The sequence below is a fragment of the Kryptolebias marmoratus genome, linkage group LG22, assembly GCF_001649575.2.
Source record: "Kryptolebias marmoratus isolate JLee-2015 linkage group LG22, ASM164957v2, whole genome shotgun sequence".
Taxonomy (NCBI): domain Eukaryota; kingdom Metazoa; phylum Chordata; class Actinopteri; order Cyprinodontiformes; family Rivulidae; genus Kryptolebias; species Kryptolebias marmoratus.
Window position 1 is genome coordinate 8,410,435 of NC_051451.1, and position 18,549 is coordinate 8,428,983.

Here is an 18,549-nt window from a genome sequence, read left to right on the forward strand (position 1 = left end):
CTCATGAAACATTGATGAGGTGGATGAGCCGCCCGCCTCCCTCCTCGTCACGGAGACGGAAAAAGAAAGGGGGAACAATTTTTTATTTTTTTGGGGGGCGCTTTCCTAAGCGCCTCGGTTAATCCTCACCCCCCCACCACCCGTGAGCCAGGGGGGAGGGGGGGGGTGTCAGTGGAAGGGGGCTCCCAAACCACAGAGGTGATGGCTGATTGGCCGGATCATGACAGCGGCAGGAGGAGGACGAGCAGAGACATGACGAAGACGGGGTGTTTACGAGCATCCCCCGGTTCGGTTTGTTTCTGGGCTGTCTGAAGCCCCGCCCACTCTGGATTTCAAAACAAAGGCTCGCTCGTCCGAACCGTTTTCCTCCCGGTGCAGATCGGTTTCCAAAGCCTCTGTTCACTTCCTCGGATTGTTCCGACAGACTGATCTGTTCTCGTTGAACAATTAAGTCTTCACGGAACCAACCCCTTCATTTTTACAGTATCCTCCATTCATCGACCGCCTTCGTCGGGGCTCTTTGTCCGTTCATGCGCTCACTGATCCGTCCAACAACTGATCCTAAATGAAAACCCTTTCAAGCCGTGATTCCTGGGGAACGTCGTCATCCCGGTTTAAACATTAAACTGCCGGTCGTTCTAAGGCGCCGTCGCCCGCCAAAGTTTGGAGCCCGGATCTTGCGTGCCCCGTTCGGCAATCAGAGCGTGCGTCGGGGGACGGCTCTCAGCGACCGCCGCGGCAAGCTTCAATCCAGCGCCCGTGAAACTGACTGGGTTGCAGCCATTTTTGTGTTTGCTGGAGTCGCTTGGCTGTGGCCGCCATCGAGAACTGGGCCGACTCCAAAACGTAATCAGCTGTGGATGTTCGTTCAGCGGCTGCATTCTGAGAATGTCCTTTGAATGGGTCCAGCGATTCGTGAGATATTTTGCTAACAGACAGACATACAAACGCAGACGGGCAATTACACGACCAACTGCCTTTTGTGGCGAGATCTGTGGCTAAATCGGGTTAAAGTTCTTTAATAGATCTCTGATAACTTCTGAAAATGTGATTTTCTGCTGTTTGGATCATCGCTACAACAAGAATTTGGCGTTTTACTGACAGCTGCTCCCTGACTCATTCGTCTCCACATCAGGCCAACAGTCGTCTGAGTAAAAACCACCGTCAGCTCAGCCGTCAATCTAATGGCTTGTTTCCCTCAGTAATTGCTTGGTTTCGTCGATCGATACTCATCACCGGGGCGAGGAGGAAGCCGCCCTCCCGACGTCTCCGCTGCGGGCGCAATCATCGCCGACCGCTCCCACATCCATCAACCCGCCGGGTCGATGGATGGGGGGGGGGTGTATTTTACAGCCCGTCATAAAGCCAACCTCCTCTCGACTCACTTGTCTGATGGGGGTGTCATGGGAACGCAAACGGCTTTACACCGCTTTTATGGTCCTCCTCGCCGATTTAAGACTTCAGCAGAGGCAGAACGCTGATTGAACCCCCTCGGACGCAGAGGAAGAAAAGTCAAAAGATATTAACGGAACTGTTGGGGTGACAGTAGGGGTTTAAGGGGGCGGAGCTTTGTTTCCTCTACAGACAACCGCAGCTGTAAAAGGTAGGACCTCACTTACTGACATAAACAAAGACGGACGAAGCAACTCCACTGACTCAAAGCTACAATATCCGTTTTTTGTTTTTTTTTGTTGTCTTATTGAAGTACACTTCCTCCCAGCTCACCAACAGGCCGTCACGTTGTCAGTCACAGTGTAAGGAAACCCTTTCAATCCTGAAAAAAATAAAATTAAACTAAAGAAATTGAGAATAAAATGTAAATTTGAACATACGGGAAAATGTCCCATTCGTTTACATGGAGGTGGGGCGGGGTTTAAAAGTCGTACTGCAGCCAGCCAATAGGGGGCGCCCATCCCGTTTGTTCCACTTCCTGTCTGTAGTTGTTACCGATGATGTCAGAGTGCTGCGGCTGTGGGCCACGTGAAAAATGGTGAGAAAAGGCCCAGACTTTCCCAACACTTCTGGCAAATTGTAGGGCAAATTTTTGCCAGCAGTCCACATTAATGTTGACTGAAAAAAGCTGAAGTCTAGTTTCCCGGAATTACGGAAACTAAACGGAGACCGGTTCCGGAGACCGGTCCCGGAGACCGGTCCCGGACACCTGCGACGACCCTGGGGCCGTTTGGGGTCGGAAATTCGCCACGGAATTTTTCGAACACATCTGAAATCCCTACAACTGGGACATTAGATCCAATGGAGGTCAATGAGAGTCCGGGTGTGTGCGCTGTAAGTTACACGTTCTGTCGCAGCGTCTGCAAGGGTCTGTTAAAGAGCTCCAAACACCGGCCCACTCACGTGAAGTCCAACTTTCTGCCACCCGTTTAAACTTTAACGAATGAGCTGCAGAGTTCCGAAGAGCTCCAGAACCTCGCCATCTACGGAGAAACATTTCACGAAATTTGGTGAACTTCGCCTACGTCCTACAGTGTAACTTTGACCGAAAGTCAGAGCTCACTATTTCTGATCCAGCTGCATGTTTTGATGGTTTTTTTGCTTTGTTTTTTTAAAGCTGGGAGAGTAGAGAGACAAACATCGGGATGGAAATGGAAAAACAGCAAAAAAAAAAAAAAAAAAAAAAATGGGATCTACCGCTAAAGCACATTTTCAAAACAAGCTCCAGCTTTTCATTCATCGCATCACTTTCCTCCGCCGTTTATTCAGAGAAACAAACACAGGGGTGGTTTTCTGTAAAAGCAAACGCTGCCCAGGCTGATTTTTTTTAAGAAAACCTCGGCCCAGCTGAATCATGATTTCTTGCAAAATACAAAAAAAAAACAAAAACAAAACAAAACAAAAAAAACCCACAGCAGCTCTCGGCTCCGAGTCACACCAACCACCTTCGGCTGGACCCGAGCCAGGCAGTCGCTTTCAGGCCGGGAGGCTGAAGCTGAAGGTTTTCGAGGTCGATTGGGCTGCAAATGGCAAAAGCGGCTCCCGACGACCTTCCGCTAATTTCGGCCTGCTGGTAAAAAATTCACGCCCGAGCATTTTCCTAATGTGGTGAACTTTCAGATCCTGTCCATTTCTGGGCCTTGGGGGCCTCGGAAGCTCCGAAGGTCTTTAAACGGACTAAAAGCTGCCGACTCGTCCGAGGTCGCTTGGCGTGTCACGGGCGGTGTCGGGAAATACCTCGGACAGTAGGGAAGCATCTGATTAAACTGGGAATTTGGGATTTTCTGCACATTTCCAGCCACTGCAGCTTTGTGCAGCGAAACGATTCGGCTGAGGAGGGACCGAATTTCACCTCAACCAAAGCAAAACAAACAACTGAGTGGACTGCTGGATCACTGAAATTACATCTTCTTCTTCCTCTCCTCTTGGCTGAACTTTGTCCTGTCATTTCTTGGAGTCAAACGTGTAATTCCGGTGGTAAACAGGCTCACGGACGAGGAAGAAATGTTCGACCGCGCTCTGACACGAGCTCGAGTTGTTCAGACAGCGTCTCGCCGAGTCCAACGGCCGCGTGAAATTCAATCCAGCTGTGAACGTGGTGTGTCTGCTTACACACGTTAAAAAAAAAAAAAAGCACCGATGTTGTTTAAGACAGAGCTGTGCGATGAATCTAATTTGTCGCTCGTTCTCGGTTTCAGCTCCAAACTACAACAAAAGCAACGTATCCAGTAAAGAAACGCTCATTAAATAATCTGGGCTGAGTAAAGGGCACTTCCACCACTTCCAAAGTTCTACAACCAGGTGAGCCTCGTGGTGGCGTTTCCAAAAGTCGACGCGAGAAAAGACGGAGGGAGGAGGATGAAGGACGGAGGGCGGCGGCAGCATTTGAAGGGAGACTCTCGCCGGGCTGAGATGAGCCCACGGGTCAGGATTGCGAGAAAACGGGCCAGTCGTTTGTGTAGCCACGTTTCCTGCAGCTGGTTCTTCGAAAAAATAATAAAAAGATTTGAAATGTGACTTTGTTGCCCTATTCCTGCCCACATCGTACCCGCCTCGACCTCTAGAAAAGAAGCTGGGCCGATCCGGAAAAGCTCTTCCTGTCATTATTATTACATCACCCTTGTGGTTCTTGGACCTGGATATTCAGAGCTGTTGACTTCTAAAGGTGTTAAAGACCCGCTCTAGTGCCAAACTGAGACACACATTTGGAGAGAATGTTTCCCAAACTCTTTGAACGTGAACATCTCAACTGTTTATCAGGACATGCTTTATTTGGACAGCTTTGCTCACGTGTTATCCACGAAGGAATAATCTGAAAATTTACAGCCAATCAGAGCGATTCCTCAGCTTCGGCCCGGCGTGAGAACAGGAAGTTAAACACAGGACTTTCTACTGCTGCCTATTTAAGAATTATATTAATTCAGACTCATTCTGATGATCATTTTTTGACAATACGTTGGTAACCAGTAGACTGATTTTTAAAAAAAAAAAAACTCATATTGCGTTTGATTTGTCTTTAAAAGATCTATCTGATGGTATCAAAATATGTTGTGTTTGATGAGGTTAGAAAAGTCAGGTGGGCTTTTTAAGTTTATCAATGAGGAAACACTTTGGATTTAAAGCACGTTCTGCGCAAGATCGGCTTCCGGGTGGCGTTTGCAAGTGACCAATGAGTAACTAACACAGAAACTGAAAGGGGGGGAGGAGAAGCAAAACCTCAACGACAGCCATGGATAAAGGATCCACTCCGTGGTGTAACACCAGATCCTTCTGACTTGGAAAAGAACAAAACGCTACAGATGATCTGTTATTTCCTCCGAAATGTGCCCAGCTTGAACGGTATAAGGTGCATGCTTTGGACACATGATTATTTCTCAACCATAAGTGCTCCACTCTATATGCAATAAGTAAACAAACTCAAACTCCCCTCAATTAACGGGTTTAAACTATTGTTAGAAATGAGGTTTAAAAAGCATCGATCGTTCGTCGTTTACAGTCACTCAGGATCATCCCCAGTGCCGGTGAAGCTTTAGAAAAAACTGCTCACTCAAGGTCGAAGAAAAGTCGTTACCCCTTTTCCCTGCAGCTGACGTCTGTTCACACAGACCCCGTCACGTCGCCGCCAAGCTAACCGGCTACAATTGTTTCTGCTCGCCTGGAATTTCAGGCATTTTTGTGTCCGGGAGAATCTGCTGCGAAAAACGTCCCGAGCGCCGATCAGCTGATTCCAACCAACGCCTTTAAAAAAACAAAACAAAACAAAAAAAACACTCAGATCAGCAGTTCTCACACTTCTCAGCTTCGGACCCATTAGCAAAAAATAAAAGGTCACAGGGACCCACAATTTTTATCCGTTTCTGCCTTAATAAACCTTTTCCCAAAGGAGCCTCATCAACCATTAGATTACGTTTTTCTCCATTTACGACCACAGCTCTCATCTCTTAGGAACAGTTAAATATAACAGGCTAAATCTGAAATAATCAGTTGTTACCTCCGCCAAGGAGGTCATGTTTTCAGTAATGTTTGTCTGTCTGTATTACTCCAGAAGTTCTGAACAGACTTTCAGGAAAGTTTCCAGGAAACACCAAACATGCTACAAAAAAAAAAAAAAGCTTTTACGATTCTGGACAAGCGGACAGCGGCCCAAAGGCCTCGGCGGAGGTTTGCGCTCGCGAAGTGCTTCTAGTTTTTAAAGTTCTCTTACTTCTGTAGATTTTCCCAAGATCTCCACCCCACCCCCCAGTTGGGTGGGGTCCCCATGGCAACTTTGGAAACCAGGGATTTAGACCGACTGTTTTAACTCCGGGGCCGGCAGGAGACGTACAGACATCGTTGCAAATTTATCCCAACCTGCTAAGTAATGTGTTGAAACGCACCAGAACGGCCCACGAATCTCTCCCAGACCAATGAGACCCTTTGCTGGGTCTCATTCTCTCAAAAATAAAAAAAATAATTTAAAAAATGAGCTTTGAAGCCAAGAAAATGAAGTTGGAATTCCATTCGTTTTCTTTGATTTTGACGTCTTGCTAATGGACTTGAAGCCAAGAAAAAACATAAAGTTATTTGATTTTAGCTCGTCACACTAACAACAAAATGCTCCGTCTATACGAGCGCATTTGTTTGCCTGTTTGTCTGTTAGCAAAATACCTCGTGAACCACTGGACGGATTTTAACGGAACGCTCAGAGAGCGGTCCTCGGATGAGCACCGACAGCTGATTATCTTTCAGATCAGCTCAATTTAAGATGGACACCACAGCTCATCAACCTCAGCAAGCACATAATTGGTTCTAACTCAGTCATTTTTACAGATACTGAGCTAAGATTTAGTGTGGAAGTAGCTGAGACTGAAGCCTAACTAATAGCCCAAAGCACTCACTGATCTCGGAAAATGTTTGACCAATAAGGCAGCAGGAGAAGCTAGTTTCATTCGATATACCCAATTTGACATTTTCATTGAAAATTCACTGTCAGTTTGTTTTTCTATTAAAAAACAAAAACAAAACAAGCATTAAGTTTTCAGTTTTGCCCTTCCCCCATGGTAAACTGGATCTGACGCTCCAGTAGAAAGTGTTTTTTTTTTTCAATAATGTGCTCCTAACAAATCATCATGAGTCGTTTATCAAAACAGTTCCTCGTGTTTAAGATTAAAAACAAAAAGGGGCTGAATAAGCAGGTCTGTTTGCTCCCCGTGAAGCGGAACCGAAGTTCAACCGCGTAATCATTACTCTGCTTCGACCTGCGGGACTGTTTTGAAATCCAAAACCCCACGGAGATAACCTGAGTGTGAGTCGACACCTTGGCTGATGAGTAAGGAAGAGGAGCGGGGGGGGGGGTCAAGGCTGAGGGATGCAGGTCGGACGTGGGAGGAGGACCCGACTCAGAGCACGGCCCTCGGCGCTCAGCGGCTGATTGGGTTTACGGGAGTGGAGAAGGGCGCGGCTCAGATAAGACCAGAACCACCGACTCGCACTCAAGTCCTGGTTTGGAAAGTTTATCCCAAACTAAACTTCGAAAACTCCACAAACAGTTGGAGGTTGTTCTTCAGCGGACACCCGCTGGTCCTGGGCGTTCTTTCTGCGAGCCGAAGCTCCAGGAATTGAACCACCACACATCCTGGCCCCCCGGACCCTTACCTTGGAGCTGTTTGAACCGACCCTCCAGCTGGTTGTAGTTGAAGGCAGCCTGTCCCGAGAACCCCGGGTCAGGACTGGACCTCCGCGTGGGGCTGAGGGACGGGCCGGGGCCGCCCGAAGACGGCGACATCAGGGGGCCCGGGTAGTCCGAGGTCGGCGAGAGGGGTGAGAGGGATCCGGGCAGGGGACCCGTGGCGCTCTGAAGCTCCATGATGGGACTCCGGAGAGGATGGCGGAGGACTCAGGCAGGCCAGGAGCTCAGAGGCATGAAGGAGCAACTTAGCAGGGAAACTTGGGGGGGTCCGATTCAGGTTTCCTGGAAGTTCTGCTCGAGTCCAGCGGGAGTCGAGTTCCTCAGCTGCAGCAGCAGCAAACAGTCTCACCGAAAACAAAGTCCAGAATAAAAATGTGATCATAAAAAAGGTGGAAATATTAAAACCTGAGTTCTTCTTTGAGCAGCACAGCAGAACTGAGCGATGGAGGGACAGGAGAAGGAGAAGAAGAAATGTTTCTCTGTGTGAGGCAGGAATCGCTGGCTCAGCACCACGGCCACGGCCACCTCACGCCTCTGCCTTCCCTTCATCCATCCGTCCGTCAACGTCCTGAGAGATCACAGCTTCCCCCCGCCGACCCATCCTCTGATCCAACCCAGACACACGAACCCCCCCTGGCTGAGGAGGAGGAGGAGGACGAGCACGGAGAGAAGGCAGAGCGAATGAAAGCGTGGGGTTGGTGGGGGGGGGCGGCGGTTTGCCCTCTGGTGTGCAGCGGCTTCAGCGGCAGCAGCAGCCCAGACACTGAAAACACCTTTCAGACCCAGGGAGAGCCGAGGGACCGCTGGGGGGGGAGGGGCTGCAAGTGGGAGCGGCTACTCCCACGAACGACCAATCGCAGGCCTCGGATCGGGCGCGATGTCACAGGCTCGTTAGCATAAGGGGCGGGGCAGAAAGAAAGCAGCAGTGGTGGGTGGAGGTAGAGGTCCTGTTCACACCGAAAAAAAGTTGGTTTCATATAACTGGAATCAGCTCCAACATAAGTATTTGTTTATTTCCTCTGGCTCATTTTTTTTTAGTAAAACTAAAATGATAAATGACAAAAAATAAACTAAATAAAGAAAAATTACAGTTCAGTTATCAGTTTCCCTAAACCTAAGGCTAAAGAATCCCACTCCTCTGCAGACTTACTCAACACGGGAGGCACCTTTCGGGCTCAGGTCACACGAAGAAGCAACGCTGGTTACTGTGGGCCACTCCTCTGTGCGCTCTCAGCAGCGACAACTGTTCTCTCCTTATTGAGGCAGATGGAAAAATTTGTTTTTCTCTCTTTTGAAATTAGTAACCGATATTTAAATGTCTGAAGCCAACATGAACTCTAAAACCAAAAGTTGAGCAAAAAACGATGTGGTTTTACTCGGTCGCACCTCGAAAAACAACGTTTTAGCAATCCTGTGACATACTGCGATCTGTGAGCGCTCGGAGTGTGCGTTGGAGATGACTCTCGGCTACTACCCCACCAAGTTGCAGCGCAATATCTACAATACTGACCAAGTTATAACCAGTTTGGTGTTGGCTAAGGTCCATCCATCTGGAAACGGTCGATTCTAGATGTTATTCGGTTGAAGAGGAAGATGGTCCGTTACGTTTCGAGACCATCTCCACCCAACCCTCACGGTGCGTTCACTGAACCTTGGAAACCTTGACAAGACGACAGGATTTGCCATAATTTGCTACCCCATCAATTTATCATCATAGGAAGATTCAAACTTTGGCAGAAAACGCAGTGGGTGATCTGCATTCCTTCGTGCAAAGCCAAGCGTTTATTTCTATGTCTTCTCGCCTCGACATAATCTCTACAACAACTTGTTTTTGTATTCTCCCAATGAACTGATGCTAGAGCATGTTTTCTCAAAGCTTCTGGGAGTAAATTTGAAGTCAACACAGGCAACGCTGGATGTTTTCATCCCGGCCAAGCTCGATTTGTGGACAAACAAAAAAAATAAAAAATAAAAATTGGGTGAACGGTTTGCAGGGGGGACAGTGTCATGCACCGGGTGTTTTCGTCACGTAAGGCACAGAGCAAGTTGTTGCCGTGAACTCTGGGTGAACGCTTCAGCGCTAACGAGATTAGCATGTTTCAATCGCGACGGGTTCTGATCAGCAAATTTGTGTTTGATAAAACAAAAATGTGTGAAATGTTCTGCTGCGTCCTTTCATTCCAACATGGTGGCCAAGCTGATTCTTTATGATAATAAGGAAATGTGTGTGTGTGTGTGTGTGTGTGTGTGTGTGTCCATGTGTGTGTATTTGTTTTGTAAAACTTCATTTTTGGGTTAGCTGTGAGATGTGAATTGAGTTGAGGTTAGGGTTAGGCTACAGAAATGAATGGAAGTCAACGAACTGATAAGGATAGAAATCCAATTGTGTTTGTGTGTGTGTGTTTGTTTGTGTGTGTGTGTGTGTGTTTGTGTGTGTGTGTGTGAATCAGACAAGAAGAAAGGAAACAGGGTGGAGTGTGTCTAAGTGTATGTCGTCTTTCCGACTTCATTTCGCACTCGCAGACATCCAAACATCCTGAAATCCTATCAGCTCTAATATTAGAACCTGTTGTAGAGATGTTCTTCCTGTCCAACTCCTGCCAGCACTTCCTGTTTCATCACACCCATACACACACACACTTACACATGCCTGCATCAGCAGCTTAACTAAACTGGAAGTTTTGGAAAAAGGTGGAGACAGGAAACTAATCTGGGAGCTTTTGGAGATTCACTTCCTGCACTACTGAGCTGACACACAAGCTACAAAGGTCAGAGGTCACGACACTCGGACAATACACGGAACAAATAATCATCTGGAGAAAAAAAAAAAAACACAACAGAGACTGTTGAACATTTCCACCCTCTACGTGCTGCGAATCGACAGGAACGGGAGGATTTAAACAGGCAGCGGCAGCCTGCAGGTCAAAGGTCGACATTTCCCGAATCTCAATCACGAGCTTTGGCCCGTTCACAAAGATCGGCCCGGAGAAACTTTCACTTTTACTCACGAACAGGCTTCTCAGCAGCAGATAAAACTGGAGCGAAGGGCAGAAGGTCGGAGAGGACACCAGGTGTGCCTCGGGTCAACTTCCTGTCTGGAGACCCAACGAACGCCGTCCGAGGGCGAGAACCTCGATGACCACACAGCGTCTGCTCCGAATAAACATGTCAGTGTTCCGTTTACGGATTTTTTTTAATGCAGTAATCCAACTTTAGACTCATTTGGCCTTTTTATACTGCATTTTTCCTTTTACCCGACTGCAGAAATTAGACCAAAAATTAAGGTTTGGAGTGACAAGGAAACTTTAAGAAATCACGGTGCTGGAGTTGGATGTAATGCCGACCATTTTCACTTTTGCCTCGTTTCTTTAAGACACGTGGCTTTGCTACATATCTGATACTTTAGCACATGTAGCCTGATTTCCTGAAAGTTGGTATAGCTGTCAATTAAAAAAAAAAAAAACGAAACATCACTTCTACGTCACATACTTAATACGCCATAGCAACAAATGTCAGTGACTAAATAATAACGCCCTATCTGCACTGCCACCATATTCTGTGCATTTTTGTTGATGCCATTGCTGGTCTTCATCATCCGTCTCATTAGAGCTGTGTAGCAGATAGACGAGCCCAGGTACATGATGTATAAGACAATATACGATGAATATTTCCTACTTGTCATTCATTCGTTAAACACGGACCTGGAGGAAACCGTTGTGCAAGCTGCTGCTGGTTTGTTTCGGACTTGGATCGAGGACTTAACAGAAGACGAGCTGCCAGGCTGAAATCCGCCGGGGCAGAGCATCACAGGGTGCTGGAAGATGGTGGGTGAGACCATGACTAGGTGCCGACATTCAGCCATTGCCACGGGCTCATGGAGGAACTGAGATAAAAATAATTTTTAAAAAAGATGCTGGTGAGCGCCACAAGGCTGTTTCAGGAAACAGTTCCACAAAAGTGGGCTCGCAGACCAGTCCGCCTTTTGAGCACCTCTGGCCGTCCATAAAAGCTGACGGATCCGCCCACGTCCCGTGCAGACGGGAGCGTTCAGAAATGAAGCAGTGTAGTGATTCTATTCTAATATTGTAAAAAGACGCACAGCTATGTTCTGTATGCTCCAGAATGCAGCTGAAAGCCAAGAAGACGAAAGAAGAAGAAAGGTACGATGTCGCCCCAGTTTGCCATCGTTTAGAACGTTTGAGAGTTCTCCTCCGACTGAATCCGTACTTTGTTGTTCTGGCTTTTAAATCCAGCGGCTGGGTGGTCGCCGAAAGCGCTCGCCACCACTTTGTCATATTATTCAACCCCTAAAGCCGGCCTACCTTTTCAGACGACGACTGTTCGGGCTCCATTTCTACCTCACTTCACGGCCCGAAGGCTCATTGTTGGGTGGGTTAGCTTCGACCCCCTCCCTCACCACCTTAGTCCACTCGGACAAAAAACACAGAGGCAGCCATAAGGTGTCCGAGGTGACTTGTGGAAGAGCCGAAAAGATACGCAGCGATGGCGTCGCGCCGAGGAAAACAAAATGCCGCAAAAGCAACAACGGCGACGGAGCATCAGCCGTCTTGTTGCTGTAACTTGCCGTTCCAGCCAACAATATACGCAATGGGAGTGCATCACAAATGTTACGTCATTTAGGTCGCGGGACCCTTATTTTATTTCTTTTTCTACATGTTTTGACTAAAAAATAAAACATGTTGTGTCCAAAACATAAAGCTAACAAATAAAAGTGGCACATGTTTATCCAAGCGCATTTTATTTTCCGTTTACCCAGGGAGAGCGAAGTAACAGATACTGCATGGAGTTGTTTTTATGTATTATTATTAATAAAAAGGTCCTGATCCTTAGGAGACTTTTTTTTTTTAAGGAGAAAATATCTCGGGCATTTCTTCTTGTGCTGCAGATATTCGCGCAAAAGTCTCCCTTCCTGATTAAATGTGGCTCAAACTGATTTTTTTTTCTTCCCCACTATCAGAGCTGCGTGACAACGGCTTGAAATGAACCGGAGCCATCTCCAGCCCGACACGCCGCCCTCAGAGGTCAGAGGTCAGGGCGCAGCAAACAGACATCAGATGGCCCGAACGTTTTCTGCAGCTGAAGCTCCGAGCTGCTCTTTTCCCATTTCGCTCTATAACCTGCCCTCTGTTGCAACATCACGCCGCGTCACCCCCCCCCCCCGTGGCTCGGACCCTCGGGGCGCCGTCGAAAGCGGACGCATCGTTCGCCGAGCTGCGGCAGAACCGCTCCTGATTCCCGCGACTCTAAGTGAAAAGCTGCTCCTTTTTTTTTTTCCATTTTTTTTTTATTTCTTCTGGTTTTGTTGTTGTTGCTGCTCTTGTTGTTGTTGGTTTTTTTTTTTTTTTGGTGCTGTTTCTGCCGTTTTCTGCTGGCGGTGCGTTCACGGGTCAAACATGTGGCGCTGCTGTGGCGAATTTCACACAAACGCGCTGCCTCGCCCCCCCACCCGACCACACAATGGCATTCCTGTGAGGTCAGAACCAAAACACGCCGCTTCCTGTCTGCCGTAAGGTTTTTTTTTCACTCATTTAAACAAACAAAGCTGTTTGAGTCGGTCAAACACAAAATCTGATCTTTAAATCCCAGTCTGTATGAAATCTCTGACTCCCTGTGATTTATCTCCACATACAGGCCGTTCTTATGTCGTTCCCCCTCTGCCGCTTCACTTTATCTTCAGGGAATCAAAGTTTAACAAGGAAACAAAGAGTAAAAGTTTATTTTATCTTTCAGATACGGATTATAAACCTCCGAACGAGCGCTGTAAAGCATATCTCCGTGAAGATAAAGACATTCACGATGGAAATAAAAAAAGGAAAATGTGCAAAGAGTAAAGAGTAGACAGGAAAAGCAGAGAAGATAACATTCCACAAGACAAAAAATAAAAGAAGCAGAACTTTCACTTAAAAAAAAAATAAGAAAATAAAAAAAAGGGTTCTCTAAGTTGTTAAAAAAATAAAGTGGTCACACCAACATTCCCAGCATTCCAGCATCTGGTTCTCCGAACAGGAAGTGATACACGTTCTGTGTGTGAGTGTTTCAGCGCCTCCGTGGGGGAACCCAGACCAGGTTCTGGTTCTAATTACCGACCAGCTGAGTGAGTCGCCGTCGCTTTAAAGCTTCGGCCTTCTTCCAACACAAATCTCTGATTACCGAGAATTGTCAGGACTCTTAAACACTTTTTAATTGTCTGATTTAACACCCCTCCCCACAAAAAAGAACAATGACTTTGTCCAAAACACACAGAACATCAATCACAGCTCAGCTGGTTCTGGTTCTCTCTGTGTGTCTCACTGCAGTGGGGCCGATGGTTTTCTCTCCCATCGACTCCCATTGACTCCCATTATACCTGAACTCAAAACTGAAAGTTAAGCATCTTTTAACCTGCCATAAAACACCGTAGGAACATGAAAATTAACGTGTGCGACCATCAGAACCTCCTGTCACTAACAGAACAAGCTTTTTTTGTTTTAAATCTGTAATATTTATGAAAGACTTTCAACTTGTTCACATTAAGAAAAAGGAGGGAAAAAAATAATTAAATCAAGTACTTTCATGAACTGTGAAGACAAGTATAATGAAAACAAAATATGCTCTTAATATATAATCTCATCCTTTAAGGTTCTACCTACGAGTTCATAGGTCTGTTTTCTGTTGTGTCATACATAGTCCACTTTGTCCATTTAGGGTCATTTTCTCTCATTCTGAGAAAAAAAAAGGGAATTTTTCCAATTATATTTACTTCTCTCAAATTATAGCCACTGTTGTACAGTTGGACCATCACTCTTGCCCCAGTTTCTTGTTGTTACCTCAACATAATCCATGTTTAATACATTATTATTATTATTATTATCATTATTATTATTATTATTATTATTATTATTCACACGGTCCTTTATGTTCCCAAGATACAAAACCCCAACAGGATTTTAATTGTAGAGCGGACATCTCGCCAAAAAGACTCATTTGGAACATTTCCAAAAACACATCACCACTTGATTTTATTTTAGCTGTGATAAAATAATGGGTTTGATTTTGCCCTCCACACTCCTGAATTTGGTGTTTTAATTTGTAACTCACAAATGTAATCCGAGTACACACTTCCTTCTCCCATTTACTTTTGACATGCGTAGCTGAGAAGGGTCTACTTTTTGATAGAATACTGAAATCGTTTTGAGCTTTCTTCCCTTTGTATGTCTGAGCCACAACATCAATTAGTCCATTTAAGGTTTGGGTGTCTGGGATTCGAGAATGTAGTCCCTCATTTGGAGACGTCAAAAAGAGATCTCGATCCAATATTCCATAATTCTCTCTCAACTCATGAAAAGGCTTCCCGTTTCTATTTCCCAGGAACGTGCAGATTGCAGTGATCCCACCTGATGCCCAACTTTTGAACCCTCGATCAACAGGGCTTAGTTTAAATCCCTCACGAAAAGCAAACCAGCTCAGTAGTTTCACAACTTCAGCTGTTTCAAGCCAAATATCTAAAGAATTTGAGGTTATTATAACCATTGCGTTTTGTTTATTTTTTGCTAACCTAAAGCTACCGACAAGCGCTTGGACTGGAATCTCTGCTCAGTGTCATTCTCCTTGTTTTCCACTTTGCATTTTACAATATTAACACACCATTTTATCATTGTTGGAAGCTCTACTACACAATAATATCCTTGCAAGTTTGGAAGGGCCATACCTGCTCTTTCTTTAGCCAGTTGTAGAGTAAAATAGTTTTTATCCGAGGCCTATTTCCATACTGTACGAACCTATAAGTCATTTTATCCCATTTGTTAAACTGTTCCTGAGGTACTGTAATGGGAAAAGATTAAAGTATAACAGCCCGGGAAGAACATTTTTAGAGTCTAGAACTAAAATGGGATGCTTGTGAATAGGATCAAAACTAGTTTTATAAAAAAGGTCAGACAGCTGTTATGTCAAGCTCAAACCCAAGTATTTTAAGGTTTTTGAGTTCCATTTCCACAGAAAAGTCCCCCCTCCCCTCCCTTCTGAAGATGGAAATCCCCATCCACCAATGAATGCAGCATTATTAGGAAACAGCAGCACTAACGTTAAGGTAGGATCTGACTGGGCTGCGACTATTGAGCACTAGTTGGAGACTCAAAGTTGCAGAGAAAGCACGCAAGTTGTTAACTCGGAAACACGCTGGATTGGGACTTTAAATACACCTGGGGTAGGATGTGAGACGAAAATACACAAAAAACTAAAGTGAGATGGGTTCCAGACGCCAACGAACGCGCCGTGACTATTTCTGAGAAAGCAAAAAATTGTCTCGCAAATCTGCAAACACTCTTTACAGAAGCCAATTTGCAAACTTTGGTCAAACATTTTAAATATGAGCCACAGCTGTTGATCTTCTCCCAATTGTTGACTCTGACTGCTCATTACATTACATTACTCCAGTGTTCCTATCTGTGGCGTTTTACCAACCTGGATCACTTCGAAACATGAACAGGTCCTCAAAGATGGCGTCGAACCGACTGTACGTGGTCAAACTGTATTCTTCTATCAGCTTGGTGTGAGCTAGTCTGAGCTCTCGAGGGTTATTCAGCTGAGTTTGTGTCCAGATTTATGCTTGAACGTTACCTTAAAGCTGCGGGACTGATCTCAGAGTAGAAACACTGAAGAAGAGGAGGCCGAAGAGCCTCTAGAACAAGCCGTTTTATCACATCTCAGTGGGATTTTCACTAAAACCGATTTTATTAAAGACTGAAAGGTAATTGTTTCAACATAGGAAAAATAAAGGGGATTCAGCCTTGTTTAATTTAATCAGATATCAAAGCCCACACTTTGGTTGGTTGCTTGTGAGGATATTTTAAGAGGAAAAAAAACAGAGTTAGGAGAAACACCTGATGGACGCCAGCAGACACTCCCTCTGTAGTTCCTCTGGCTCAGTGGTGTCCAATCCTGGTCCTGGAGGGCCACTTATCCTGCATGTTTTACATGTTTTCATGCTCTTCAGCAGGTCTCCAAGTCCTGCAGAAGCCTGTTAATCGGTTATTTATTCAAATCAGGCGTGTCAAAGCAGAGAAACACCTAGAACATGCAGAATAGTGGCACTCCAGGACCAGGGTTGGACACCAGTGCTCTAGCTTATAAATGCATTTTTATTTAATAAAACTTTAAAATTTCTTTTTCAACCTGTTGTCAGTAAAATCGACATGTTATATTTTGATCAAGAGGCCAGACTAGTTTGGTTAAGTTTAAGTTTTTTGGGTCTCTTCTTCTGTTTCTGTTGCAAAGTCACTCAAAGACTCAACGATGAGCACTGGACAGTTCCCCTTCACTCCCAGATTACTTCTGATCAATAGAAGACAAATTCATTATTTTTTTTATTTTTTTTCACAAAACCTTACCTGAAATGACAGAAATAGATACATTCTTTTTATATTTCCCCCCCAACTCAACGAGACGACAGAGAGAACGTCTTGGATCTGCTGCTTCGTCGGGGCTCAGAAAGCCACCCACACTGTAAGCAGATCTGTCTGAGTTTCCATGGAGACCGGTGGTTTTGTGTTGCCCAGGATATCATATGGAGGCGGGCGCACACACACACACACACACACCCACACACACAGTAAGAGGCTGAGATCAGCAGGAAGCGTTCAGGTCTCGGCATCAGTTTTCAGACCCGAGTCTCTGAACTGAGGCTGGAGGCTCGGTCAGGTTTGCTGACTGGCTCCAACGTTACAGCAGCCGGGGTTTTAATGAATCAGGGTTAACCCTCCCTCCGCAGGGACGGCTACCTGCGTGGACGCTGGCGCTTCATTGCGCCGTTCCCGGCTTGCAGTAAACCGCCCGAATCGCTCCAGCTGCTGCGGTCGCATCAGATCAGAAAACAACAGGTTCATCTTTCAAAACGGTGCCAGGAGTCCAGCAGGAGTTCGTACAAACGTTCGAAAAGAAAATGTTTTAATTGTCTCGTGATCCTGCGTCCCTGGCAGATTTCTAACAGCCCCAGTGAGAGCCCTTGTGTGCCGGTAGTAGGCGCTAAATTAAATAGCCCGAAACTCTGCGTTTGGTCGGTCTGGGTGCATCAGTGCGGTCCATGCGCCCTAGAGTTTCAGAAACTTAACTAAGAAAGGGTTTGAGACACGTTCCAGATGGCCAAGATGACGCTTACTATTTTGAGAGAAAAAAAAAAAAAATTGGGCCCAGAAGTCTTTGACGTGCTAAATTCCAAAGACAAAAAAAAAAAAAAAAACAGGCCCTGAAACCTACCCAAGTCCCTCTTAATTAGTGTTTGCCATTTGTCAACGACAGCCTCAGCCCTGAGAGATATTGATTTAAAGTTGGTACGAACATCTCAGCGCTAGATATGGTCGCTGTTATAGTCAAAAAAAGAAAGGGGGGGGGGGGTATGGACTGATTGTACAGGAAGGATTCTGTAGAAACAAAAAGCAGGTTTTAGGGGAGAAATAACCCACAGTTCAAACAAATGACTCGGCTCTGAGAAGGAAAACCAAATCAGTTCTTAGAAGGCCGTCAAGATGAGCGTGCTCTGAAACAACAGCTGGTTCTAGATGGTCAATAGCAACTTTCAGAGTTCTGGAGTTTGATTACAGCTGTGGTGTCCAATCCTGGTCCTGGAGGGCCGCTATCCTGCAGGTTTTAGTTGTTTCCCTGCTCCTCAGCGGGTCTCCGAATTCAGCAGAGGCCTGTTAATCACTCACTCATTCAAAGCAGAGAAACATCTAAAGAATGCAGGATGGTGGCCCTCCAGGACCAGGATTGGACACCACTGGATTGCAGGTGAAGTAATCATGTGCTGATTTCACATAAACTGTTCTGCAAGTCTTTGTGGTCTCCGGTTCTGATAGCAGCTCTGGCTGACATCCAGGAACAGCCTGTCTGAGGTGATTAAATCAGTACAAATTATCTTTGTGTCATTAAAACAAAATAATACACCCCGCCCTTCAGAAAACAACCTGTCCATTTTGCACGTTGGATGTCACCCCTGAGCCAAAAGGCCCAGCACACGACGATCTGATGTCAGTTTACAGTCGAGTTGGAGAGAAAAACAATAAAAAAATAAAAAATAAATAAAAAGTTTTCGCCTTCATTTAGCTGAAATCAGACAGCCCCAACACTCATCAGGTGTCTCTTCCAACCACAATTTATAGCAAGCAGTTTATATCTTATCTGATTTGGCACTCATACACGTCCACAATGACTGCTGTAAAAAAAAAAAAAAAAGAAAGTTCCCCCTTGGTGAAGCAGTAAATCAAACGCATCTTGTTTGGTCCTCTTCCTCACCTTCAAAATGTTCCTGTTTTGTTTTTCCCCCCCTCGCACTTTTACAAGTTTTACAACAACTTCGAATAGCAAAATGTCTCATTCAGCCAAACTTATTTATTTATTTATTTTGATTCAACGTCTCGTGTTCGCTGTCCTCCCCC

The 18,549-nt window shown here is 45.6% G+C and overlaps 1 protein-coding gene across 2 annotated transcripts in view; it reads right to left on the reverse strand.

Moving 5' to 3' along the window:
- The window catches only part of LOC108247402 (spectrin beta chain, non-erythrocytic 1), a 139,740-nt gene that overhangs the window by 64,886 nt on the left and 56,305 nt on the right, over nt 1-18,549 (reverse strand). The window contains exon 1 of one of the 2 annotated variants that reach the window (XM_017435499.3): nt 7,087-7,844. The exons of the other annotated variant lie outside the window; for it this stretch is intronic. Coding sequence (XP_017290988.1) covers nt 7,087-7,297 — 211 coding nt within the window. The 5' untranslated portion in view covers nt 7,298-7,844. Of the gene's footprint in view, nt 1-7,086; nt 7,845-18,549 lie in introns of those variants that run through there. 2 annotated transcript variants of the gene reach the window in all.